The sequence below is a fragment of the Anser cygnoides genome, chromosome 4 (genome assembly GCF_040182565.1).
Source record: "Anser cygnoides isolate HZ-2024a breed goose chromosome 4, Taihu_goose_T2T_genome, whole genome shotgun sequence".
In the NCBI taxonomy this organism is placed as follows: domain Eukaryota; kingdom Metazoa; phylum Chordata; class Aves; order Anseriformes; family Anatidae; genus Anser; species Anser cygnoides.
The window spans coordinates 34729896-34756827 of record NC_089876.1 but is presented as its reverse complement, the minus strand read 5'-3'; the positions used below and the strand labels follow the sequence as shown (position 1 = coordinate 34756827).

The window sequence follows — 26932 nt, the reverse complement described above, 5'->3', positions numbered from 1 at the left end:
AATAAGTCGAAAAGTTTTTATCTGTCCCTAAACTATTTTGTGGTCATTTATAACACTTTCTGCAAGGAGGTTTTCTTATTCATTAGGAGTCATTGGGATTTCCATTGGCCGGCTTGAAATTACCAATCACCACCCGTATTTATTTTGAGAGAAACAAACAACAACAAAAGTCTTCTGTTGATGCCTCGAAGTGGTTTCAGGTTAGCCAAGAGTTGGATGCAATTCACTTTTCTGAAATGCAAAGGAAGCCTCGTGATGTACAATTTTTAATGTGCCTGCTCTACAGTATGTGTAAAAAGGAGTTGCTTAATACCGAAGATAAACGTTTCACCGAAATCAATCAGGATACCTCCGCTTTCTCTTGGAAAGCTCTATGGTTGGCAAGCCTGTTTGGCAGCTTTTCTGGGATCATAAATCAAAAGATTCAGAATAATTTTCAGCATTTTTGTAGTGAGGCCACTCCCCAGGTCTCTGCCTCGCTGGGATGGTCCCTGGGATTAAACTGAGGTTAAGGCATGAACAAACGAAGGCAGTCATGACATTCGCTTCTACTCTTTTAGGGCCGAGAATCCACCAAAACCTCAGAATTTGGTAATTATTTTTTGACACGTGGTTGTACACTCAGAAACACTGAATTACACCAGCACTCTTACTATTTCTAAAATGCAGATTATACCATTTGAATTGTAAAACACACAAAGGTTACACAATTTCTGTTACACTCAAAAAATCCAAAAGGGCATTTATTATGATGATTCCGCATTTGAGTCAACTTTGGACACTCCATGTACAATACAAAATTCTTTAGCTCTTGACAGCTTTACAAAGGAAATTTGCTATTCACACTATGAGCAGGCATATGTATTAATTTGCCTTTCAAAGTGCGTGCAGTCCACTTTGCTGCTGATAATCTGCATAAAACTGGATTAAGGAATCGGGAATTCTTGGTGTCACGACTGTCAGTGCATACCGAAAATGCCGTCCCATGATAAATTTGGCATTTATGTCTTCCTGAAGAGCTAGCAGGGCTGCTTCTCTACAGACTGCTGTTATCTGCAAAGAAACAAACAAAAATTGCACCGTATTATTATTATTATAAAATGTCTAAGTTGAAATGAAGAAGGCAAGCACAAGAATATCAACATGCTCTAAATGCCAGATACTTACAAGGACAGAATTTCTCCAATACTTTTTTTTTTTTTTTTTTTTTTAAGTAAATGAAGCTGTGGGTGATTAGCACTTTCCAGAAACGTGATAAAGCTCCAAATTCAAACCACAGTAACGTTACATTTCATAGAAGAGGGCACTGCAAATTACTTTAACTCAATAATCGTATTACCTTGCCTTAAACTCATTGCAACACCTGATAAATTAAAACCCCAACTAGCAGCAATACATTTTTCTGTACCCAAAGCACAAGAGCAGATATTCCCAGGCTCTGTGGGCACTTTTCCTTTTAAACTTAAAGCTGGGAAAGAAGTAAAAACAATTAATTCAGCAAGGAAGGCTCGAAGGAGAGGGGTGCGTGGAAGGGGAGGAGGGTTAAGGTCTCATACCCTGAAATGTGTTTTTAAACTCTCCGGACTTCAGACAGCGGAAACAGACTGATGCCAGTGTCATTCTAAAGACACATTACTGTGGTGAAAAGACCTTGTGGAATGAAAAGAGATATTGTGATTTCCAGTGCAACAGGGAAAACAGTGATTGATATTGACTGCTCCCTTATATCTGTAAATGAAAGAGCCAGCTGAAACACATTTGTCCAGCTATTCAGCATATTTTCTCTGTTTGTTCACTTACTGAAAAGAGTTCCCCTGCTTATGCTGTGCTAATGGTTGCCAAAGCCGTTTAGTAGCTTTTTAGAGGATTTAGCAGCATGTTTAGGAAGCTTTCACAAGAAAACATGCATGGATTTAGATGGCTTTGTCAAGCTACAACAATATTACTTTTAGTTCCGTGCTGCTCTAATGAGCAGTGAAGCTAAACACTCCTGTTATGCATTTTAATGCTTTTCAGGACTTTAGAGACAGATAAAGGTGGAAGCAGAGCTGGGACTTAGTGCACCAGCTTCTTACAGAGAGAGGCAACGCATCCTTCTACAAATAATGCAGGTGCTTTGGTCCTTCCGTTCGGGTTTTTCAGAAAGCAGACGGTGTGACTATTTCCTACTTGCTAACACAAATACAAAGCTACTTGAGGAAGGAAAAAATGAAAAAAAAAAAAAAAAGGAAAAAAGAAAAACCAAAACAAAGCGTGCACACACACACACAAAGATCAGCCCTCCCATTCCAGTTTAAAACCAAACCCAGAAATCTTTCAGAAGGGAGAAGAGTGGTGATAGAAAAACAGATCCCAAACATCCTGGACTGCAAAGCTGTGCTGATCCTTGAAGGAGGGGTCCGTTTTCCCTCCACAAATACAGCACTAAGGGCACGTTTTCCACAATATGAAGAGGACCTTCTGTGGGTTTTCACACGCAATATTGAAAAAGCCCAGAACACAGCACAGCAGGTTTTGTCCATTATGCCTGCTCACAGAGACCGCCAACTATCTGCAGCACCAAAATGATGGTGCAGGGTATTACCGCAGCACAAGACGTTCAGTTGGTGGGTGCTGATATATTTCACGGAAGGAGAAGCGGAAGGAAAGACTGTCAGGCCAGCAGATCCAAAAAAGAAGGAACACCAGCCAGTCCTATCTCTTCCTGTTCCATTTGTACAATGATACTCTTAGGAGGAATTTGCGCATAAGCCAATACTGCTGAGGATGATTGGATGTTTCCTCTGTGCTCTGCCAAGAGTATCAGCAACCGTGACCATAATTAACCTCCACAGGATTTTTTTCTTTTAATTGTATTCTTAAAGTCTGAAACACAAGTTCTGTGATAACTGAAGATGACTAGACACAAGAAAACACCAGAAAAATGATATTCTTTTCTTTGTTATTCAGTAGTATTTAAGGGAAGAGGAAGAATTTTAAGGCATCAATTATCATTCTCTCTTTTCCTGGCTGCACTCAGAATTTTTGTGGACTACATCTTTCATATATTATTCAGTAATAAAAGGCAGGCAATATGGCACAATGTTTGAAATTTGGGCCCTTACACCTGGTCACAGCAGTCCCATGGCACTGTTTCCATTCCTTTGCTAACTGAGGAGATGAGGTTTCTTAGGTAAGAGATTGAACAAAGCAGGTTTAATTATTTTTCTTCATTCAAATATGCAAACTCTAAAAAGAAAAAAAAAATCCTCACAAGTGTTTTCACTAGCTAGTAAAGCTAAATCACCTGTGGGAAGCAAACACAAGTTTGCCTTTGTCTAGCCAAATGGAAATGGGACTGAATTCACCTGGTGAAATCTGCTCTATGACTGGGCTGAGGCCCACAGTTTTTAATAGACATTTTTTGTCACAGTCACATCAAGACATTTCATACCAGAACAAGCAAGAGAAGGGTTTTAAACTCTCATTTCTGCCTAGATTAAAACACAATGTAAGCCGGGTCAAGTGAGATAAAGGGGAAAGGTAGCAGAAAGTACTGGCTGGGACTGACCCACGGCTGTGCAGCAGGATGTGTCCTTTCCAGGCTTAGCGTCACTCCAAAACCAAGTGTTCCACCTAGATCACCAGTTTTAAAACCTCGCAATAGATTTATCCTCAGTGAATTCATCCAATTACTTTCTTAAATCACTGCTCCTTTTGGCCTCCACAACATCCTGTAATAAGTGCCACGGTCTAATCATGCACTGTATGAAAAAGCACTTTTGTTTGTCTAGAAGCAGATAATTTCAACAAGTACCTCCTAGTTCCTGTCCTCTGAGAACAGTGATTCATCTGCTGTTCCCTGCTCACCTTCCCCATATCATCGATAGTTTTATAGCCTTTTATCTCATCCCCTCTCAGTCAAGTCTTTGCAGGCTGAGGAGCCCTGGGTGATTCAGTCCCTGCGGAGCCCGTCCATGCCTCAGACCAGCTGCCACGGCTCCTCTGGCTCTGCCCTAGCCCTTTGTGGCTAGAAGGAGCCATGCCGCAGGGCTTCTGGGTTGCGCCAAGATGATTTTTTCAGAAAAACTGTCCACAACGCCTCCAGTATTTTTTACTGAGCAACGATGTCTAATTTAGATCTTGTACTTGTGAATTCGAATCCTGGCTGACTTTTTCTCTTCACGACACTTATCGGCATGGCTAGCATCTGCCTGCCTCTGTAAGTGCACGCTGGGAAGCACCATTACCTACCTGCCAGTTTTAAGATAATTCTTAATTATTTTCAAATCCAAAGGACCACCATTTTTACCTTTTTAGTATAAAAAGACTTTCAGGCCTCAGGGTGCTGTAAAGGATAGAAATGACGTCCTAGTGCTGTTCCACATGAAAAATTGTACCTCAGACCCCTGAAGGACAGAATAGATATTCTTGACTGCATCTGAATATAGAGTGGCTTTCAGTGCTGGCTGTTAGAGCAGTAATGAAGACATTAAGTGAATGTCAGAAACAACACTGATTAAACAGCAACAGGCCAGGCAGCAGGTAATTAAGCAATAACTACCGAGGTGTGGGGTGTAATTGCAGAGATGAATAGGCAGCCAGGTGTGGCTGAATACTGTTGAATCTCTGAATACCATAATATACTCTATTTTGATTGTTAATATTATTACCAATGAAAATTTAACAAACGCGATTCTCATTTTCGGCGCCATGAGAGCAAATTACTGACCTATGCATTAGTCTGCTATCTGGAATCCTCTCTTAGCATGGAAATAATTTGCAATGCACGTTTAAAAAGCAGATCATCGGGGTTTTTTGGTTAACAACAGGAGCTAAACATAAGGAATAATCTGTCATCTGATTGAGCGCTTCCAAGATCAGAAACTAAACAGCTCAAGTAGAGTCCTACTTCAGAGTCAAAAAGGGAACTGTGTCAAGTTATCCTGGGAGGAAGGGAGAGCTCCAGCACGCCATCCGAACCGCTCACCCCCATCAGCAACCAGCAAAGCCCCACACAAGCTCACAGCTATGGTCCAAATAAAATTGAGTACCAAAAAGAAATGGATTTACACCGAGTTATTCTCTCCTCCCCATTTCACCCCTGGCAACAATAAAATGCCCAGTGCCAGCTACAGCTCCCTGAATAAGCAGCATTCAGCATAACCCATCTTTCTCCTGCTGCCTGATTCAGCCAGGCTGACTCTCCCCCCTCCTGGCATTAAGCACCAACTGTTTCTAGGGGACTGAAAGTCCTTTTCAGCTTCTTTGTGTTTAAAGTGCTCTAAATAGCTTTAAAGAATCTTAAAAAAAAAAAAAAAAAAAAAGGAAAGAAAGAAAGAAAAAGAAAAAAAAAGAAATGAGCTTCTGTGTTAAAACCTTAGGTATTTTCAAGAAAGTGGTTTTGTTCGTGCAGGGTCTGTGGGGAACACCTGTGAATGTCGGCTTTAATTGGGCTGCAGCTGGTGTCGATTGTGTGTGCAGTCACTGGCAGACACTGCCTGGCTGTACATTGTGTTTCATTTTCCTTTTTCCTTCCTTTTTAACTCGCTCCTCCACCCCGCCAGTTAAAGTTGTAAGGGGTTGTGTGTAAGAGGGATTAGGAGCCTGCAAACAGAATAGTACCCTGTGGTTTGTGAATAGCGCGAATTGTGGCGCTTCCTGGCTGCAAGCTACCTGCGAGCCTGCGTGCCGGTGGGGTGCGTGCTGGCCAGGCTGAGCGGGTTAGCTCTCCCCTCTGCTCCGGGGAGAGAAAGGGGTCCTGCACGGCCTTTTAACAAGACTTGAATGGCTCCCGGGTCAGGACATCTGCTTCTCACTCGGGCAAATTCCCGCCCGGGTCAGACATCCTGCTTAGCTCTGCTTAGCCCGAGCTCGAAGCCGCTGGGAGCAACGGCCTTGTCCCACACCAAAATGGGGGTGTCTGGGGGCTCTTAGGGCCCAGGGATTTAGGACCCGATTTGGAAAAGAGATAGCCATGGAAGCCTTTCCAAAGCAAGAGCAGGAAATCAACCAGGCAGAAACTAAAAGGGAGCAGTAGGGGAAGATTGCTGTCCCTACTCTAAAGCTGCCCGAAGTACCTCGGCTCGGCGCCATGCCAGCAGCTCACAGCCTCTGCACGGGATTGGCACAGGGCTCCGGGCAGTGCTGGGCACGGACGGCACCTACCCCTGTGTGTGCTTCCACGAGGCTATCGCCAGCCCCAGCAGGTCTCTCCGTGGTGGGGAGTGACCCCTGGGACATGGTGCCCCCTTGTCTGCCCCTTCCCCGTTGTGTGGATGCAACCCACTGCCAGCTTGCACCCCTCTGTTGTGCCTGCGCTGGCACAAGGTTGGCCCTTCCCCGATCTGGGTCAAATCACCAGACCATCGGAAAACCAAACCAGAAAAACCAACACCAGCTCACCACTATATTACTGAGCTTCACTCTGGTTCAGCACCACCACCCCGCTTCCAACAGGCAAGGCAGCCTGCTGCCGGTACCGCAGCACAGCGCTGGCTGCGCGAGGGAGATGCACTGCAGATAATGCTTTCGTACGTGGTACTGCTTTTGGAGATAAAAATACTCTTTGGAGATATCACAATTACCATTTTCTTCGTGAAAACAGACTTAAATTGAGAGGATCTTAAGTCGTGAGAGGTGGACTTTTTGAAGCATTTCAAAAAGGCTTCAATTTAGTATTTCTCTCATGAATCAATTTTCCTGTTGTATATATTTAAAAAAATATGCAAATACATGATAACGTGCCTTTGTTCTCTTCTCTGAGAAGAGAAAGTCTTATGGCTACTACAAATCTCGTTCTGCCTAGGAGAAAAAGTTTCCAATACTAGGAAATAATCGATTACTCTGCTATAAATTTTCATCTAATCTTTGAACAACATAAAATTGACCCTATATATATACCTCTTCCTTCCACCCACATCTGTGATCTGCAGAATTAACTCAAATGGATTCTATGTTTGGCCATCCTGCAAATGGAAAACAATCTCTTCTAAACAGAAGACAATCATAGTATATTAGCTTTTCATACAGTACCCATTCATTCCTCAGACTCACGTGCTGCCCCTATCACTGGAATTTTGGAGGCAATTTACTGAATATCCGATTGTCACTTTACATGGCTTGCAACAGCAATGCTAAAAAAACCAAACACAAGTGTGCAAGGCACTCACAGGCCATGTAAGTGCCTCAGTGAGATAGATGCTTCTTTGATTTCAAAGCAGCTTTGTTTTAAAACATTATTGCTTTTCCTGAAGTTAAAGCATATACTTCTAGTCTGGTTCTGTATTCATGAACACTGCCTTGGAACAGATGAGTTCCTATTTGTATTGAAACCATCCTGTGCAACAAAATACTGTAAACTTTTTTTTTCTAAAAAGATGGACTTCCTTCTTCCCTGTTTATTAAAGAGACATTCAATATGAGCTGATATTGGATAATCTACTTTAAAACAGGTCTGTAGTAATGAAGAAGCAAGCACCTTTGCAATTCTTAAATAAAGAGGACAGGTATTATGTGTATCTTGTGTCTTTGATCCAACAAACTGAGCAAACAATCTCTGCTATTCCTGATTTCTTTCATGAGAGGTTGTTAAGGAAATGTAATTGAACAAAACCAGCTCCTTTAATGACATCTGTAGGTGACCTTAGTTTAGAACAGACAAGCTCAAGTCTTCATTTAGTATTTAATGTACAGTTTGCTTATTTATGTAATTTCACAGATTGACCATGCATGTGTGTGCCCAGAACCTACCTGAGGTGCTGCACAGGGACACTAAGTGGCCATGCCACCTGAATACACCCAACCTGACCAGGACGATGGGTCCTGCTCAGATCTTCCTGTGGTGGCCACAACTCCCTTGGGAGGCTGCAACAGAGACCGTGTCCTCCTCTTGGTCTCGGCCAGGAGGTCCAGGCTTCAGGTTCGCCTCATCTACCTGCTGTCACAGAGCTTGGCACGTTGGTGGGGGACTGAGCCAGGCAACTGGCCCTTTGCTCTTGTGGGATGCAATTAATGGCCACAAAACGCTGCATGTAACTGCTCTCACAGGACCAAAAGCTCAGCAGGGGCTGTGCCTGGGCAGCAGACATTATCACGTGTATCAGTAGCTCTTATTATTCTATAAAGCTTAAACACGCCCAGAGAAGAGAAGGAAGAGATGAGGTATGTAGCCAAAATTAAGCATATGTATCATAACTATAGCACATGATGACAGCTAGAGAGAATAAACTGGAGTCTTCAGTGGTACATGCTAAGTGTCATCATACATACCTCTACTCATCCCGACATGTTCTAACAGAGCAAAACTTCGAATCCATCTGTAAGCTTTCTTTTTTCTTCTTTCCACTCTCTTAAAAATATTACTAGATGTGGTACCCTTCCAAGCAATATATAAAACATGTAAATTCCAATTTAACTTTTGTAACTACAAGCCCAAAATGCAGCGAGTTTCCAAAACGTACTATGTCGATATGGATCCCATCACTTTGGCAGAGACATGGCATAGCTACACCTTTCACAAAGGAATTCCGTAACAAAACGAGTTTTTACATGCTGGGACTAAATATTTTTAAACAGCACTCTCTGCCAACTTCAAGTTTCAGCTATATTTGTGCAACTGAAAAAAAAAAAATCACACACATGTTTCTATACAAGATTAAGCTGCATTTCTGGTTAACCTCAGAATTATTTCATTTTTATATAAACATTTAATGAGAAAGTTTAACTTCTTCCCTTCAATGAGGAAAAGGAAGCCAAGCCACTAGAAAAACAGAGTCTTTCTATATGTACAAATACATATGTGTGTGCGTGTGTGTTCATTTTAATTAAAAGTAATTAACAGGATACTGTGTTCTCACTCAGAGTACACTGTTACTACAGAGGACCTGTACATACAGTCAATGCTATTTTGCTGAATGCCGCTAGCAAGACATTGAATTATGCAACTAAAATTTTAAAAACTAAAAGAGTTGGAAGAGACCATTAGCTGTACATGTCATAGGTTTCTCTCTAGAAAAGCAAAACAAAAGAAAAACAACAAAACAGATTTGGCAGCTTCTACCTTATGAAACCTATCACAGTATGGGTATTAATTAGTTGTTTTGTTTGCTTGCCCTCTTTTCAGATGTTGAGTTACACAGATATGAGCAGATACATATAGCATATTCCAGATTTCTTGCACTGAAAAATAATTCAAGCTTTTGCTTCTCAAGCCAGCAATTCCTTTCCCAGGTTTAACCTGGGAGAGTGGAGAGGCCTTAGATAGGAGCTATCAAAGCAAATAAATGCAGTTCTGCAAAGGGAATTGGGAGCAGTGTGCTCCCTTCCCTAAAAATATTTTTCTCATCAGTAGAACCCAGCCAGTCTAGAACTGTCTTTCAACTCATTTCAGCTCCAGCAGCATTTCTATTACATTATGCCACCATTAAATGACAGCTAGAGCCCTAAACTTCTAAAACCACTGAGCAAAAAGAAAAGCAAAAAAAAAAATATCTTATTTGTGGGTTTTTAAACTCTCCCTTTCATCCTGTTTTTAGACCTTCCACTGTGACAAATATTGTCTTTGTCTAGCAGGTTAACAGCAATTGTACTCGTAGTTACTTATGTATGAGATATCGTACTACAATACAGTAAATGCAAACAAACTCATCTAAGAATAATGGCCAGAAACTCTAGGAAATCTTCTGAGTCTCACTGTTTCTATCAGTTGGATAGAAAACACAAAAATCATATGATAATGAGAATAAAAGAGAATGTAATACTTTTTTTTTCTGTATGGCTACTTAGACGTGCATACACATCCTGAGTTGAGGCAGGGAGTGGGAAAAGACATTTGTTGTGTAGGGCTTTTAGACTGCAAGATGAATAATGTCCTTAATGGACGCTCCCTTGCTTTTTCATTTATTGGGTCTTAGTTCCTGAAAGGTGCGAGATGTCTCACGTGGAGTATCTATTTCCTCGGCAGAGTGCTAGAGGAATTTCAGACTGTTTCTAAGTTTACCTCTTGGAGCTTCCCATGGTACCCAGCTGCTTATGTTTCCCAAGAAAACTGGAGGACTACATGCCTGTTTTCTAGGGAGGCAGAATATGACCGGGAGTGCAGTTAGACCTAGGAAGCAATGCTCTCAGCCAAAGCTAGTTCCCTCCCTGCAAGGTTATTACTCCTTAAGGAAGAAGCAGAAAGGCTGGTAAAGAACTTAAAGTAAGTTTTAAGTCAAGTTTTGCTTGTGCAAGAAAAGCGAAGTAGTAATTAGCAAGAAAAAACAACGACAAATAAGTGAAACAAGAATAGCAAGGGAGGAAAGATATTTTGAGTTATTCAGACATAAACCATTTAATACAATTCTGTTGGCAAGAACAGTGCATTTGCTAACTACTTCTAGTTTCAATAAAAAATTTGAGCAATTTATCTCAGGTATATCATTGCTGTGTCGACTGAATCACTGAGCAAGTGTGGTGAGGGATTCGTAACGCCATCCAAAAGCAGGAGCTCTCTCCCAAGTGGCACAGCTTGTCCGTAGTGTGGTGGGCACCTCACACGCTGGGAACAAGCCAAAGGACTGAGTGAGGCAACATGAGATAAAATGCTCATCTGTAAGAACCTGTAGCTGCCACTTACCTTCAGTGAAAAGGTATGAGTGACTGGATCAAAATGGCATCTGCTTTTGCATTGTTAACATTAAAACATGTCATCTGAGTGCTCTCCTGCGGCTGAAAAAACTGAATCCATGTCACGTCTGAAAGTCACTTCAGTATTCTGGGTAACCAGATCTGCTACTCCTAAGATAACAGATCTGACTTAGCAAATTACTTCATTTCTTCTCCTTCATACTCATTCACAAAATCCTCCTCAGTTTGTGCCATGTTATTACAAATACCTCCCTGGTCTCTTGGGTTTTCTCCCTTTCCCTCTAAAAGAGAGAGTGTTTTAACTCCTGTCTGAATACAGTAAAAGATGATCAAAAGAAAGAAAACAGCACATACAGGATGCTAGCACAGAAGCACTGGTTTGCATACTAAACAAAAACCAAAACGCTATTTTCTCTACTCTTTGAAATTATTCAGTATTCTAAAGATCAAGATACGCTCTTAGGATTTCCTAATTGATAATAGATGTAATACATTTCATGATATCTGGAAGACTTTGTAATACTAATGATCTGCTTTGTCTGGTATGAGATAGTCGTAAAGATGTGAAGTGTCACGGGGAAGTCGGATTTCGTTGATCCCTTTTTCTCATGTAATGCCACACAACTACCTCACCAGCCCAGACTGGTGAAGACGCTTGTTTTAGGCAAAAGCAGCGATACGAAGTGCCTAACCTGCTTGTTTGCAGGCTGCATCAGGAAGTGCTGGCTGTACAGTGCAGCTGTAATGCACAAAGTTGTGCTTGTGCATCTGCGACTTACCAAGCATGGTAACGACTTACAAAACAAATCCCTAACCCTGCAAGATGTGGTGTGGATGTGGAGTCACAGCGACCCTCTCCAGCACTGAAGTCATCTTCTCTCCCCACAGACCCAAGCAGGGAAGAGCAGCCATAGCACCACAGAGCCCTAGGACAGCGCAGGACTCTCATTGTCCTTCGTTAAATGCTATTCCACTAAACTAAAGCCCACGAATAACTCGTATCGTATCCGTAATCCCATGTATGCCACAGGTTTCACCTCTTTCGATATTTCACTCAGCTGTGGATCATTCAAAACCCCACAGAAGAAATATTTCAGCATTCATACTCTTTTTTTTTTTAATGAGGACCTTCCACCCTCAGTGGACACAGTATTCAAACCGTGCTGCCAAATATTATATGATGTCCTTTCCAGAGTTAATTTTTAATTTCCTGACTCTACTGCATGAGAAATTTTCAAATTGCCTTGGCAGTCACTTGACAGCATGTGCAGACCTAATTGCAGAAGTGAATGCAGTGTCAGCCCAAATGCAAACCTCCGGACTAACTGAAGAATTTCTGCAAAATTAGTTGGTTGGTTAAATTAAGTTCCAGAAAGCATTGCCGTCCAAAAAACCAATTGCAAATATAAGGTAAAGGGCACAAACATTTCTTGCCACAGTCTGCCATGCAGTAAGGGGAAACAGGTGTCTTAAACACACCGCTCAAAAATCTGATGATTTTCCATTTTCATGTTTTAATGCCACAGTTCCAAACCCAGAGATGCTGTGAGTGGCTATAAATCTTGGCACCCTCTTCATTACGAAAGAATTTCCCCTGGTATTCAGTTTTCTTTGCTTTACCTTAAGTCACCCTAATCATGCTGACATCTACTATCGATGATTATATTAGCTCTAAAAGATCCTTAAACAAATGGAAAGGACTGACTTCCACTCCTAAAGTTCTGCTTCCAATTTTCTAAAGGAAATTAAATAATGTATAAATCAAATGCTGGGCGCAGGCCCAGGCAGCTGAACATCGCTTTGTCCTTTCAAAGTGAAGAGGAAGTGTCTGCTACAGAAGGGACAAGCCAAGAGAAATAAAGCTTAACCTCAGCTCCATGTGAAAGTGATTTGGGATAATCGAGGGAATCTGCAAAGAGGTTAAAACTGGGACCACATACTAACAGGAGAACTTTACATGGTGATCAAAAACCCATCAGGAGCTGACCTTCACCTGGGGGAGCTGTGCGGCCCCGGCAGCTTGTTACGCTGCAGTGGAGCATGAAGGGCAGGAGGAAGAGGAGATGAGCAGGAAGGGGAAATCTATTTATAGCCAGTGTTTGTCATGTCATGGTAATCTTATCATTTTTTTCAGGTTGCAAGATTCATAAATAAGTACTGCCTGACAACTTTACAGCAAGTCAGCTATGCAGTAAATGTGCATGCTGCTTTCCAGCTCTTCTTTCACTAAATACATACTACTAGGGCTATTAAGGCAGCCACCAAGGGACTTCTTAATTTATGTACTAGTGATGGACTGCTGATCCTTCTCTTTAACACAGTATATATCTAGAAGGGGGAAAAACAGTAAAAATGTGCTAGATATTTTCCTGGTATTATTTACTAAGCAAGAGATTGCTATAATTGCCACAAGGCATTTCATAAAACTATTGGGAACAGATGTATTTCGTAATATGATTTCTCTATTAAAAGAAGATCCTGATCAAGTTTACATGGTTCCAACAAGAGTTTACACTGACATTTTTGCACACAGAAGAGTGGTTTTGAAGTCCGAGATCAGCCCTGGACTTCATAATTAGGGTCAGCATAACCCTATTCGCATAACCCAGAATTTGATGGAGAGAAAAAGATGTGACATTTAGCTGTTAATGCTATAACTACATACGTTCTTGGCTGTTTACAAAATCTTCCTCTCCTTACCATCAAAGGCTACAGAATATTTTAAATGTCATGCAAATGGCCCTTAAAAATAGTCTAATACCTATGCTTTCCTGAGAAACCAGCAAAATTATTTTCAGCGCTGTCATTTAGCAGTTGTTTGGTCTGTCACAACAGTAATTGGGCAGCTGGCAAAACAGGGATAGCCACATAACAGTTACATATACATATGAATTCAACAAACATCCTGCTTAGCTGTTACAAACATGTCAGGAAATGCTTCACAGCTTAAAAAAAAAAAAAAAAAGTAAATCCTCACACAAAACCACTCTTTTTTTGTTTTTCCCTTTTAAAAAGTAGTGTCTGTAAACACACTGTTATTTTGTAGATTTGTTTTAGATTTGAAGTACATAATGAGTACTACTGCATTTTAAATGTCAGAACACAAACTCATCTGAACATTAAGCACACGTGATTCAGAAGAACCAAGAGGTTTACTGGGTTCAAAGACGTATAATTTACGAACAAGTATCCATATATTTTATGATCACTGTAAAAGATTAGGCCAGGCTTCAGGAGCACTATTTTAGCACAGAGGCAATTCAATCAACTGCCATGAGCTGGGAGATTCACCCATCCATCTCCCACACTACCTCTCTCTCAACAGAGCCTGTGCTAATGAAGAGTTAGCCCGTGCCAAGGCTGTGTTTGAAAGAGCAAAGCAAGCAAAGGAACTGGGGCTTTAGTGGGACCACAGGGCTTTATACAAACACTTCTAGAATAAACGCCTCTGTAAAGACCTCCGAGTTTCTCATCACTTTGTCTCTGCAGGTTACCAAATATCAATAACAAGAAGGAAAAAAAAAAAAAACAACTTTAAGAAGGATGGGAAGAATAGGAAGTTTTCACAGAATGTGGTTGTTTGCCATCCTTGAATTTAAACAAAACCAGACGCACAATATGTTACTCACGCATGAGAAGAGGAGAGCCAGCAAGGGAAGGAGAGACTTCTCTCTCTCTTCCTCTCTCCTTGTTTCAAGAAGCATCCTTTAAAGCATACAAGCATATGCTTCGGGCTCCACTGACGTCAGTAAACACGACTGAAGTAAAGCACATGCTTAAATACATTCCAAAACACTTATCTGCTCTGTATAATTGGAAGCTAAGTGGAAGCTATAAATCAGTGACAGAACATATTGAATCAACAAACAAGACACTTTTCATCTTTAAGGTGATGGTACTTACTGGTTCTGCAAAATCTTACACTCATTACTATCCATTATTAGAACAAGAGACAGTTTCTAACACAAGACTCATTCAATTAATAAATTTAAGAATGCTGAGACATTTGCACCGGTAACAGAAACAAATCATGATTAACACCAGTGTGTCACATTTCTTTGGTGCTTTACATCTCAAACACAGCATTAACTTTAGTTAAAGTAGTTACAGCTAGATTACTGCATGCAAAGCACCTACCAGCAGTAGCTGCATCCTGGGTTCCCAATCTCTGATGTGGTATGCAAAGATCTTCTACAAATTACCATCCTTCATTTTCCTGGTCACCCGAATCCTCTGTTCCCAAGGCGCAAACCATTTGCATTTCACATCTACACATGCTAAATACCTGACTCAAGAGGCCTGTGGCTTGCATGAGAGCTGCAATGCATGCAGGGCACAGGCAATGATAAGTGCCACCTCACCACGCACTCTTCCATTCATTAAAATGGAGTTAACCAGTGAGGATTTCCACCTATTATTTAAATACCGATGTCTATGGTAAAAGGAAAATGTGAAGAAATGTGAAGGTCTAGTAGAAGGCTACGCTTTGCCACTGAGGCCAGCTGGATAATTTTGCTCCATTTCATTAGATCCTGTATGGTTAATGTCTGTGCTATGGTAATTGTCTTTATACAGGTACTTACTCTTTAAAAATCGACTGTCTGCCTACTGGAAATAACAAGGCTTACCATGACCTGCAGTGACTTTGAGGTTGTTACTGTCTGCATGACCGTTCATTATTTAAGCATGGGACATTGCCTCTCACGTCTCTTCTCGTGCACTGAAGAGCAAAGGCAGCCTGACCCGAAGCTGAAAAATGTTAATGCATACTTGAAACAGGCAAGAAGCAGCGTAGCTCTCACTAGAAATACAATTTGCTGCAAGTGTGAGGTTGCAGCCTACAACATAGTTTGCTGCATGTGCATTTATTTGACAATAACATGTGACTCACTGAAGTAGAGATCTCCCAGAAATGGAGCACAGCCTTTGTACCGGCAGCCTCAACTACGCAGAGGCCTACGTTGAAGCATCAGCTTCGCAGCAGCAGCAGCAAACTACATTATACACTTGTACCAAATTGTATTTCTAGTGGCATGGGAAGTTAACGTTCTCCTGTATATTGCTTTGTGAGTTATTAGTACCTAGATCCTCTGCATGGTTGAAAGTGTATTAATGAGCTGGAAGACATAATGATCTAATCAGAAGAGATCAGCAGTAATTTATCCTGCAGATGATTTACATGCAGCAGCCATGTGTGTTTGTTTATGATCTCTACATCTGGCAAGGAGCTTTTGACATGATGGAAAGCTGTGGTAGAAAAATGCACTCTGTTCCTCACACCGACTAATTAATGCTCTACTTAATCTCAAGAAAGGCACTTTCAAAATAAACACTAATTTTCAGCAGACTGTAAAAATAGGTAACAACTGAATCACATAGTATAAGGACTAAAAGCTATTGTAGCAATCTTACAAGCACCAAAGGAGGTGATTTTTAACTCCCACAGTACCATTCTGAGAGGGTGTGCACTCAGGTACCCCTCTGACACTGCAAACAGTACATTAATGTTTATTTTTTTTCTAAAAGAGAAGTGTAAGTATGCATTTTCCTCTTGCAGAAGTTTTCCTTTTATACTGTTTCAGGAGCAACAGAGCAGAGACGACGAAAGCCTACATTATAATCTGTAGCAATCTCAAAAACTAGTAAGTGATGGCAGAGCTAAAACAGTCCCCATCACTCACACGTTGGGCATTAAACGATGGTTGGCATCTGGAAAGTAACACTGCAGGTTGTCACCCTCCGCATTTTACTGACAAGTGATCGCATAAGCAGGAAATCACGTTTTCCACAGAGAAATGGAGGGGAAGAGCAGCCGGTGCCCAGGTGGCCCCACCGAAGGCAGTGCGGGGGTGCGGTGCCCGGGCGGCCCTCGTGTCGTGGGGCTAGGCCTCGCTGTCCTCAGCTCCCACCGAAGCCATTCCATGGCTTTGAGTCACTTCGGCAAGGCCTTGTCTACACAGGATGTTATTCTGGAACTGCGACCACATTTAAATTCACGCCCTATCTCATTCCAGGATAACTTCCTCACGTTGACATGCCCTTAGAAGTACAAGAAAGAGCATTCGTCTGTGGCTGCATTTAGCCCTAGGCTGAAGTCTCACGAGGTAACAGAGAATAGAGATCTGGCTTTATCTTATGAACGGTGCTAATATATATATCACCACCCTTTGGAACGACACCAACTTTTTCTCTCTAATCTCCCAATCATTTCCCACAGAAAGCATGTACTTTCTCCAGCCCAGGAAAGAAGGCAAGGACGTTAGGAAAATCAGAGGGATTGCAGGGCATGGAAAGCCTGTGTGAGCTGCCTCCAAGAGCAGATTTCTCAGCCCAAGACACCGGAGCTACAAAATGGCCTCATTCGGTGACTGAGAAACTACTGGGGTGGTGAAGAGAAAACCAGTGTAGGCTACAGGTACTGAGAAACAAAGCTGCAGAGCCTCAGGACTGGTCCCTGGCTGGAATTAAAGGTAAGCCAGGTAACACTGATAAACTCGGAGGAAAAAAAAAAAAAAAAAAAAAGTAGAGATTGAAGCTTTTCATGTATATTAAAGTGAAAATGTCAAAACATGGTTTCTTCTGCCACACAGAACTACCACCCTTCCACTCCTACAGCTGGTGTACAAAATTTGTAACTCAGAAGTTCTCAAGTACTCCTGAACTATATTAGAAAATGCATTTTTGCTTTCCTTGCAGGTCAAACCGCTAACCATATCCCACAGAGCTCATCTGCCCTCTTCCTGTCTCCCCAGGACAAGTCAGCAAAGAGGCTCAGGTTTCCTGATAGAGGCAGTGAGGACCAAAGCACCTCTCCGACAGGACATCACAGCAGGCAGATATACCCTGGGGCGTACAACCGGGCAAGGTCGATAGTGACAGGAACAGGAAGGTGTCAAACTGAACCAGCAATTCCCTAAATACTTTGGTTTCAGAAGAGGACAATGAAGGCTGAAGTCTGCAGAGAAGTGCCAGCCTCTGCTGCAGCACTAAGTACCCGTGAGCAAATGGCATAGAGACTGCCAGTTTTCTCTGCACCTCCCCATCAATCCTTTTCTGATAAAGATTTTAATTATTTTTTTTTTTGTGGGTTCCTAGGTCTGTGAAGCACATTCATTCCCCTTAGATTAATTCCTTCTTTTCTTTTCTTCTCAGAGAAACAAGTTACAACTTCCAACCACGTCAGGCTGCAGCTTCAGTGCTGCAGACTCCTCACTCACCCACTGTGTCTCTTTCCTCAATTCCTCTCTATCTGATTTACTGTTTACTTGTGGAACATATGGGAAACATGCAGGGAAAGCATGCATCCGGGTTCATGTTCAGAATAAATACTTTTTATGACTATTCTCATGACCTGCAGCAATAGACTAGATTAGTCACCCACAACTATGTATAATCATACAATCATTTAAATACGTTTTCAAAACAGAGTACGTTTTAAGATACAGATCAACTAAATATTCCTCTATAGACTCTCTAACACCTATTTCGTACAACTTTACTATTTCCACCTGAGAAAGCGTTATCTTCCAAGAGTTGAGTTCTCCCTCAAAAGTACTGTGCAAAAATAGAAATAAATGTGAAAGTATTCGTGCTACCCAGTCGTCTCCGTTTTCTTAATGAAAGAACAATGAAGAAGTAGAGTACATAAAGACTGAAAATTGATGCTCGTGCTGAAGTAAAAGTGCCATTTATCAACATGTGCAAAGTAACCTTTTTTTTTTCTTTTTTGATTCTCTTCCCATTTCAGAAAACCAAACTCCCTCTCATTTCAGGTTCATCCAAAAGCAGAATTGCAAACATTTTCTGCTGAACAGAGAACAGAATATTTCCCTAGCAGAATATGTCATTTAATCCGAAAGCAAACAAACAGCAGTTTGAATTCAACCTCACCCATTACACTTAGCAGCAGAATTGAAAGGAAATCTTGAAAAGGTAATTTTGAATTGAAATACTTAAGATCTTTTTAAGTCAAAATATTCTGAAATCTTCTTCTAAGGTTAAAAAAAAAAATAAATGACAAAAAAACGAAAATCATAACTGCTTTTTTCTTTTTTTCTACATAAGCAATGAGACAGCAATGGCCTATACTACTTTAGTTTATTCAGGATTTTTTTTTTTTAATTATTATCATCATCCACCTTTGGACTGAAGAAAAATCTGATGTATCTCTTTTGTTTTGGGAAACGGTCCTGATAATCTTTTAAGTGTTGCTGCACACGCAGCTGCCAGCAGTAAGAGCGCCTGTTGCTCTCCCCACGCCATCCACCACACAGAAGCCAGAAGCTCATCTGCTACAGGAGAGCTGGAGAACATCTCATCAGCCAAACTGCTTGATTCCATCGTGCTATAAGGCTTAACCAAAACACACGAACATATTCCTTTTCTCACAATCATGCACAAAAGATGAAAAAATAGAGAGATTTCATAACGGAACTCTGCTTTTAGAGCTCTTTTTTGTATGAATTTGAGGGTGAGCATTATTTCTACAGGCAAATGTTGGAATACTGTAGTAAACCTTTAAAAAGGAAAGGATTTTGTTTTCCTTCTTTTTAAGAAATTCTTTCCCCATATGTTTCTGAGACAATGTGCGAGGCACTCTAAAGTCTTTCTGTCTCACCACAACAGTGCAGTTCAGCAAAATACTTAAGCAAATGCTCAGCTGTAAGCACACTTAGGAGTCCATTTACTCCCAGTCAGTGCAAAGGTTTCTGAACCAGAAGGGACTTGCCCTCTCTTTTTAAGCCAAGCACATGGGTAACAGCTTTCCTGAACTGAGGCCTCTCAGTAAGTTAGTTGTCAGGCACACATGGATGCGTGGTACTGACCATGCTGCTGAAAGAGTCAAGTTGTTCTTGGAAGAGTAACTGGTCGATCTCTGCTGGCCGGCTCCTTCGCCAGCTCCATCTGAACTGAGAAAATGTGGTATCTGGAAAATTATTTGAAACAACAATTTCCCTTCAACAGGTTTGCTTGCTGTTCTGTCTGTTTGGGGGACAGAAGACTGAAATGAGAAGAGTCATTACTTGGTGAAAAGCAAAAAAACATTTTCATGTATGATTACTTACATTAATATGTATCATTTTACATAGTACATCTACATATGGAATCTATTATTATTGAGGAAATGTTTTTTTAATGAGGAAGACTGAACAATACTTAAGAGAGAAAATGTTCAAACCAATGCTAATTTGCAGCAGAAGTAACAAAATATTTTAATAAAAAACAGTAAAAAGTCTGGCCTTCATACCCAATACCCGCCCTATCATCCTATGTTTACACCTTAAGAACAGGATTCAGCTCGTGTGGGTTTTCCAAGCTTTGCAAACTTCCTAAGCCTAAATTTAAATTCCACCTCTGTCAAAGAGTAGAAAAAGAGTAAGAACAGAGAGTAAGAGTAAGTAAACAGAGAGTAAGAGTAAGTAAAGAGTAAGAACAAAGAGTAAGTACAGTTTTTCAGCTCTGCAGAAGAATAGAGATAGCTCGTCAGACTTCTTTTTTTCCATGAAAGTATTTTTACTACCCCTGCTTTCTTACAGAGCCTGTGCCTGCCCTCCATCCCTAGTCCCAAACTCATGAAGAAAAAATAAATAATAATAATAAAACGATTTAGGTAATACAATCACTTCTGTATAAATGTAGCTAATTATATTCTCAATTGCTGAAACACTGTTTCCTCTCCCTGCATGCTGGGATTAATTAAGCTTTCCTTAAATGCTGTATATGAATTAAGAAGAAACAAACAACAAAAAACCCTCACTATTTTCAAATCAAAAAAATCTGGTGTTAAAAGGCCTGGCAGGCTAAGCATTAGTACAATAAAACTGCTGGCTTTTCAATGGTAAAAATAAAATGACTAAAAGCTCTGTTGTAAAAAGGGGAGACTTTCGAGAAAGCCCCTTCACAGTAGGAGAGAGATACTTTCTTTCAGGAATCATATCAGAAACAGGGATGAATTATTACTATCAAATATAAGCCTCAAAATAGAATCCCTCTGTTATCGTAGTGCAAATATTAATGCGTATTTGCTATTCCTGCCAAATGTTATCAGCGTTGTTCCGACTTGCAGGGAACAACCTGTTCTGTGTGGATCCTGACTGGACTAGGACTGGACTAGGTTTATCATTTTAACACCAGCAACGTTGTTTTGTTCACCTTGAGAAACCACAGCACGAGTGACGCTCACCAGGGGATACGGCAAGGATCTGCACTGGCTCGGCAGGAAAAGCCTCGGGAGCCCTGGCACCGTGAGATGAGCAGAGCAGCTCCTGTAGTCCCCGGTGCTGCCACTGGCCCTGGCATCTACCGTAACTTGCCCTCTTTATTTACCTTCGCACAGACAGCAGTTTTAAGCACTTTTTTATAGGCTCAACTGCTGCATTACTCTTCCCCCCCTCCTCATTTATTTATTTATTCATGTTCACTCTGAATTTCCAGCCATTTTCTTTGCTATGAATGTTTCTTTATATTGATTACAATTTCCTGGAAAATGCATGCTTGGTACTAATAATCCCTCAGCTTCTCCCATATTAACCCTGCTACTCTTTTCCTTATTTTCTGTCTCTTTGTTTTTGTTTTGCTTTAATCCACATGAATTTCTTCAGTACCCTCTGCTTTATTAAAACAGACTCCTTGTTTAATGCATGGTAAGTCTGCCTTCTCCCCCCCCCCCCCCATTTAAATATTTTATTTTTTTAATTTAGCAACTTTCAAAGCTTCCTTGCTATGTTGTCCAAGTCTCTCTTTCAATGACATGGTGTCAAAATGGCAGTGAAACCAGTACCAGCCCAATCTACACTGGTTTTGATGGGGAACTTACTGGGAACATCCCACAGGAGGCAGGTGCTGAAACAGATGAGTGTCCTGCCAAAGACACAATTTACAATAATGCCCCAACGGTATTTTGAATGTAGATCCTGATTTTGAGTCTGCACATTGCAAAAACAGTCCAACCTAGTATACAAGAAGAAATAAGGCAAACGGACTAGAAAATTATCCTCAGTTCTTACAGGTGATGATACCTCATAACGCAAGGGGCTCAAAACCACAACTCTGAACTAAAATACCTCATGTATAGGAAGAGGACTGGATCATCATCTTTGTCATTGCTGTCCTCTGCTTAGACTTCTCTCAAGTATAACCGGCCGGCAATTTCTTCGAGAGCCCCTCTACAGGGAAGACCAGCCCCAGCACCGGGCTGTATTTGGAACTGGGCATCACAACACAAGTGTTTTTCCTGTTACGTCGGTGGCCCATAGATGCTACCACATACAATGCTGAATGCCTTCCGAGCCTTGTGTAACAACAGATTTCAAATGATAAATCTGAACACCAGCACCGTTTCAGGCTTTGAAATACAGCTTACCTCTTACCGAATATGATGTGTCGAATTATGAAATTCACAAGAAAGAAGAAACCTCTTATATGATCCAACCATCTCCCTGCAAGTCCAGGGCTGTTTCCAATGAAATGCAGGATTGGCAGAAGAGAGATTTATTGCCACAGTTTCTTAATTCTATATTTCATACTTCAGCAAGCCTTCCTATCATGTTCCACATGGTGCTTTTAACAAGTTAAAAGCTATCAGTTTAACAAATAGTCAAAAGTAATCTAAAAAGTTAAACACACTCGTCATCACGACACACAGTGCTAAACACTACTGCTTATTTCCTGTGATGCTTCGTAAAAAAAAAAAAAAAAAAAGAAAAAGAAGACTCGAGGCAGGCTGCAGGCTTGGCATTTCCTGTGAAGGTCGGCACTCACCAGGGTGCACCTACACCAAAGCTGTAACTGAAACAACCCCATCCATGGCACTGGCACGGCATGCACCTGGCAGCTCACCTGAATTTACACTTCTGGCCTGAGCCGGTGGCTTATTCCCAACCTACACATCCTTGGAGGTGATTCCTGCACGTGAAACTGGTTTTGAAAGAAGGTCTTGGATGGCAGGAATCCCACAGAGGCAACTAAAAAGAGTTTGCTGCTTCAGAAGGATGTGAAAAGAGTGGCAGGTTTGTTAATAGTAAAGCTGTCCTCGAGCGTGCCTACAGTAGCATCAAGGCTAAGCTGAGCTGTGCTCAATTCCAAAACGCTGGTTAAAAGAAGAGCTATTCACCTCACCACTGTCTCTCACAAACACACATAGTCACGGCTCATATTAGAAATCTGCAAAAAGCAGTCCTGAAAGACCTGGAACTTGCAGTGCATTTACAATGACTTCGCTTGGGACTAAATGAAACGGGGAACATGTCAACTCTTTGATCCAGTTAGAACATGAGGAGTTTTCTTGATCATGGAGACATCACTTTGCTGTATCACAGCCTAATGGCACAGAGTGTGTTGGGTAGTTCATGATCAGCCGGATTGACAGAAATGAACTGCTAGGAAGTGATGGGCAAGTAAATGGCAGCAATGGAATGCCTTCAAAAATGCACCTTACCTTGATACATCCTCTGTTATTCCTGCTGTCTAGTTAATAATATACATTAAATTAGAAGACATTTTAATCTTTAGGAATTAAATAAATAATCCTTGGATTTAGCAAGCTTAAACATGAACTTGATTTTCAGTGCATTAAATAATTCCATTGGTTACAGGGGAATTTTTATGCACATGGAGATCTCAGAAATGCTGTAGGGTAACAACCTCAACTTTGACTAGGCCAGAAATGAGCTGGTATTAAAAGTCTGGCTTTGGCTGAAGTGATGAAGGTGATGAAATTCAGCTGAAGAGTTAAATGCAGATTTCAACCCCCCCCTCAAAGCTTTGAAACTGGGTCAGACCAATTTCCAATTAGCAGTTAGCAATTATGCAGCAAATCTCTTCCCCGGTGCAACACGTATGAAAGAAAGGCAGGTTCACAAGACAGTATGTGAGTTTCCTGGTGGAGCTGTGGCATCCCTTTGCACTTCTGAGACAAAGAAAACAAGAGCAGCAACATGCTTTCCAAAATGGAACAGTATGGCTTCAAATAGCTAACTAGAGATCTTTTTAGTTCATGTTTATGATTAATTCTTTCTTCTCTAGGTTTCATGTACAAACCAGATATCTTGGAACAGAAACCTGATGAGTTATTTATGAAATCTGTTGCACATACAGAATTGGAGGAAGCTGACTGTTGCAGTACATATCCAGTCAGCTGGAACGCATATAATGAAAACATTTTTTGGTTCGAAATAGCTACAAAATGTAGTACATCTCCAGGACTACCTGGCTGGATGCTTCATTTGCAGATTTTGTTCCTCCACCTTTAATAGCAAATTCATTGCATGAGCTAAGCGATGTTCACTTAAGAGGAAGAGCCAGTAGACTCACCTTCAACGCTGCAAAGACAGACCTGCATGTAACTAAGTGCTAAGACATTTACAGTACAATATATAATGTCAAACACATTGTCATCCAAACATGAATTTCTGAAAAATCCTAAATCTTAGTGAAAGAATTAAACCTGTGGTAGAAGCCCCTACTATGCCTTCATAAGTAAGAAAGGAGACACAAATATATATATATATATATATATATATATACACACACGAATTTCTTAAGGGTAACACAAGGAGGACACAAAATCCAAATGAACACTGTTATTATATGAGCAGCTCAAATGAATGCAATGATAATGCCCTCATGATAATAGGGCCAATTAATCTTTAAAAAGCCTCTAACAAAAGTTGAAATCTTTTTCCATAACGTAAGAGCAACTTTTTGGCTGTTGTTATAGATCCTCCTGAGTAAACCGGTTGAATTGCAAATACGGAACATTATCTCAGGATAATGAAAAGAAAAACATTTTGCTCAGCACTGACGTTTATCGATCCAAAATAGACATTTTTGCTATTGTTTGAAGTAAGGGAAGTAATTAAAGTACGCAGAAGCATTCTGATACCACCACGCTATTTCCTGTCCGTGTCAGTAACGAAACGCCTGTCCCACCGCCATGCACACTGTTCATTAACTCTCTGCAATAAACATTGTACTTCCATATCACACATCTGAAAGTGTTCCTAAACTGTCAAGTTGGGCAAGAGCATTGCTCTATGCAAAAACAGCCAAGTCCAGTCAGGAAGCAGATTAATTTGAAACCCTTAATTAATGACTGAACATTTACACAGCCAAGATTTATGAGTTACAAGGAAGTAAGTCCAAAACATAACACTCCCTCCTGCATGCAAGCTCTCTTTTTAATGATAAACAATTAGCCTAGGGTAAGATAGTGTCTGAATTCTCAAGTTCACTTTCTTCCTCCAACTTCCAAGCATTGACAGATGATAAATTGATTTCATGCTTTTTTTCTTCTCCACCTGGTCTTACATAAATATTGTTGTTAATAAACAGAGGTTAATGAATGCAAAATACAGATTTTTTTTCAATATAAAGAGACCAATAAGTTTCAAAAGATGATTTTTTTTAGATCACAAGAATGCAAAAACAGTATATAGAAAAGAAGAGGAAAAGAAAAAATAAAAGATGATTTAAAAAGCTGACTGATCCAAAAAAGTCTCAGTTTTTCGTCCTTGAGTTTTCTTCACTGGATTCACAAATACTTTTGCAAATTTAGTAACACTGAATGTCAGGAATGAAAAGTAAGTTTTCAGTTTTGAACATTTTGATTATATTCCATTGTGGATCATAACCACTGTAACACTTTCTTCTGAAGAGAACTGACGTTTTATTATGAGGAATGCTTACTGTATGAATATTAAAACAAGACTTCCCGTTCTTCTTTGGAAGTCCTCAGGCCTCAAACTAGAGAAGTCATAATCAGGAAAGGTTTTGTTCACTCTTGTTTATACCAAATTACTGAATGCATTTTTTTGCCTGCAAATTCTGTTTCGCTAATAAAGGAGTGCGGTTTGCTTCTCCCCCCCAGATCACATATCATGTAAATAAGCAAAAATGACCACAGAAATGGCAAGATCCTATAGAGCGATAACACGTCTGCTCGCACAAGTCTGCAGTGTGCCTGCATCCCCACAGATATGCTGTACGCCCCCCGACAAGGAAACTCCCCCAGACACCTCTCTTCATGTAAACAGCCACGTCTGCAACCACTGACCTAATCAAGAATGCAAGCACTATATGGGTTTGAGTTTTTTGGTTTTGAGGTGTTTTTTTTTTTTTTTTTTTCCTCCCCTTTTGCTTCCTCTCAGCAAAAGAGAGTCATGCACTCATGCAGTGCACGATGTGAGCCCCAAGCCCCCACGGGCCAGGCTCACTCCCACGTGCTCTGGGCACCCCCATTAGGTGCATGACTTTTGTTTTGCAAAGCAGAACCTGATGCTGCAGCTCTGCGAGGGAAAATACTTTGCACCTGTATTGAGAAAAAATCCCCAACAACCTGACTCCTGACTTCTTCTGTTTAGTCCTTCCTTCCTTCTCAGCTGAGCGAAGAAAACCAGTCCTGGCAAGTGACAGTGGCTGCTGGAGAGAGATCAAGTTTTCCTGACACGGACTCACAAACACTTGGAAACATGCAGTGCATATACCCAGAATCTAGCCTAGGAGCTGGCTACATTATTTTTCCCCCCTCTTCATCAGTTTTTCATCAAACGGGTGCTCACTGGGAACAGTTCCGGAAAAAGACAAAGCTGGTTTATCCCAGTAAAACACAAAGAAAGACAAAAACAGACGAGACAAAACAGAAGACAGATCGCTGCTCTCCCACCCCTTTCCCTCCAATGCTATGCTTCACTGTGCAATGTAAGTAAAATAGTTATAGCCTACTTTTATGACAAATTAATTTTGTTTGCTAGGAAATGAAGTATGAAGCCAACCTCTGTAAATCATAACTAACCCCCTTCCCTAAAAAATGAAAAACCAACAACCCACCACCAAGAAAAACCCATCAAACAAAATCCAGAGCAGCCTTTTTAAACTGAGCAAAATGCTCTTAGTTCTCCTCCCCAACAATGGGGATGTCAAGACCAATTAACTACTGCAGTCATCTGGGGTTTTGTTCTGTTTTCTTCCACTGCAAGTGGTCAACCCAGCTCCCATGGCTCATTTCTCTACACGCGGTGTCATAAACAAAGAAGACTAAGACCTCAGAGTTGTTTTCTACCTGAGTATCCTTGATGTCTTCATTACTCAAAGCAAGGAGACAAAAGCTTAGACTGAGAACTAGGTAATAGTTTGAACCAGTTTAATTAAAAAGCAACATGGTCCACAGGTCTGCATCTACCATGGCTAATAATTTGCTGCAGAGCTATTACTGTGCTGTTTCCATCTGCCAATAACCATTTAATCCTTCTGCCAAAGGCAATCTAAACCTTAATGTATTTCCATATGTATTTTAGGGAAGCCATAAAAGATAATTTGGAAACAACAA

At 40.9% G+C, this 26932-nt stretch overlaps 1 protein-coding gene across 4 annotated transcripts in view; it reads right to left on the bottom strand.

The window, feature by feature from the left end:
• Positions 1 to 710: 710 nt before the first annotated feature.
• AFG2A (AFG2 AAA ATPase homolog A) overlaps positions 711 to 26932 on the bottom strand; it is a 190777-nt gene continuing 164555 nt past the window's right edge. For 2 of the 4 annotated variants that reach the window (XM_048078138.2, XM_048078140.1), the window contains one exon: positions 711 to 1053. In XM_048078138.2, the coding sequence (XP_047934095.1) occupies positions 877 to 1053 (177 nt within the window). In that variant the 3' untranslated portion in view covers positions 711 to 876. Of the gene's footprint in view, positions 1054 to 19433; positions 19610 to 26932 lie in introns of all 4 variants that reach the window. The other 2 variants (XR_007168731.2, XM_048078139.2) reach the window with 2 other exon arrangements.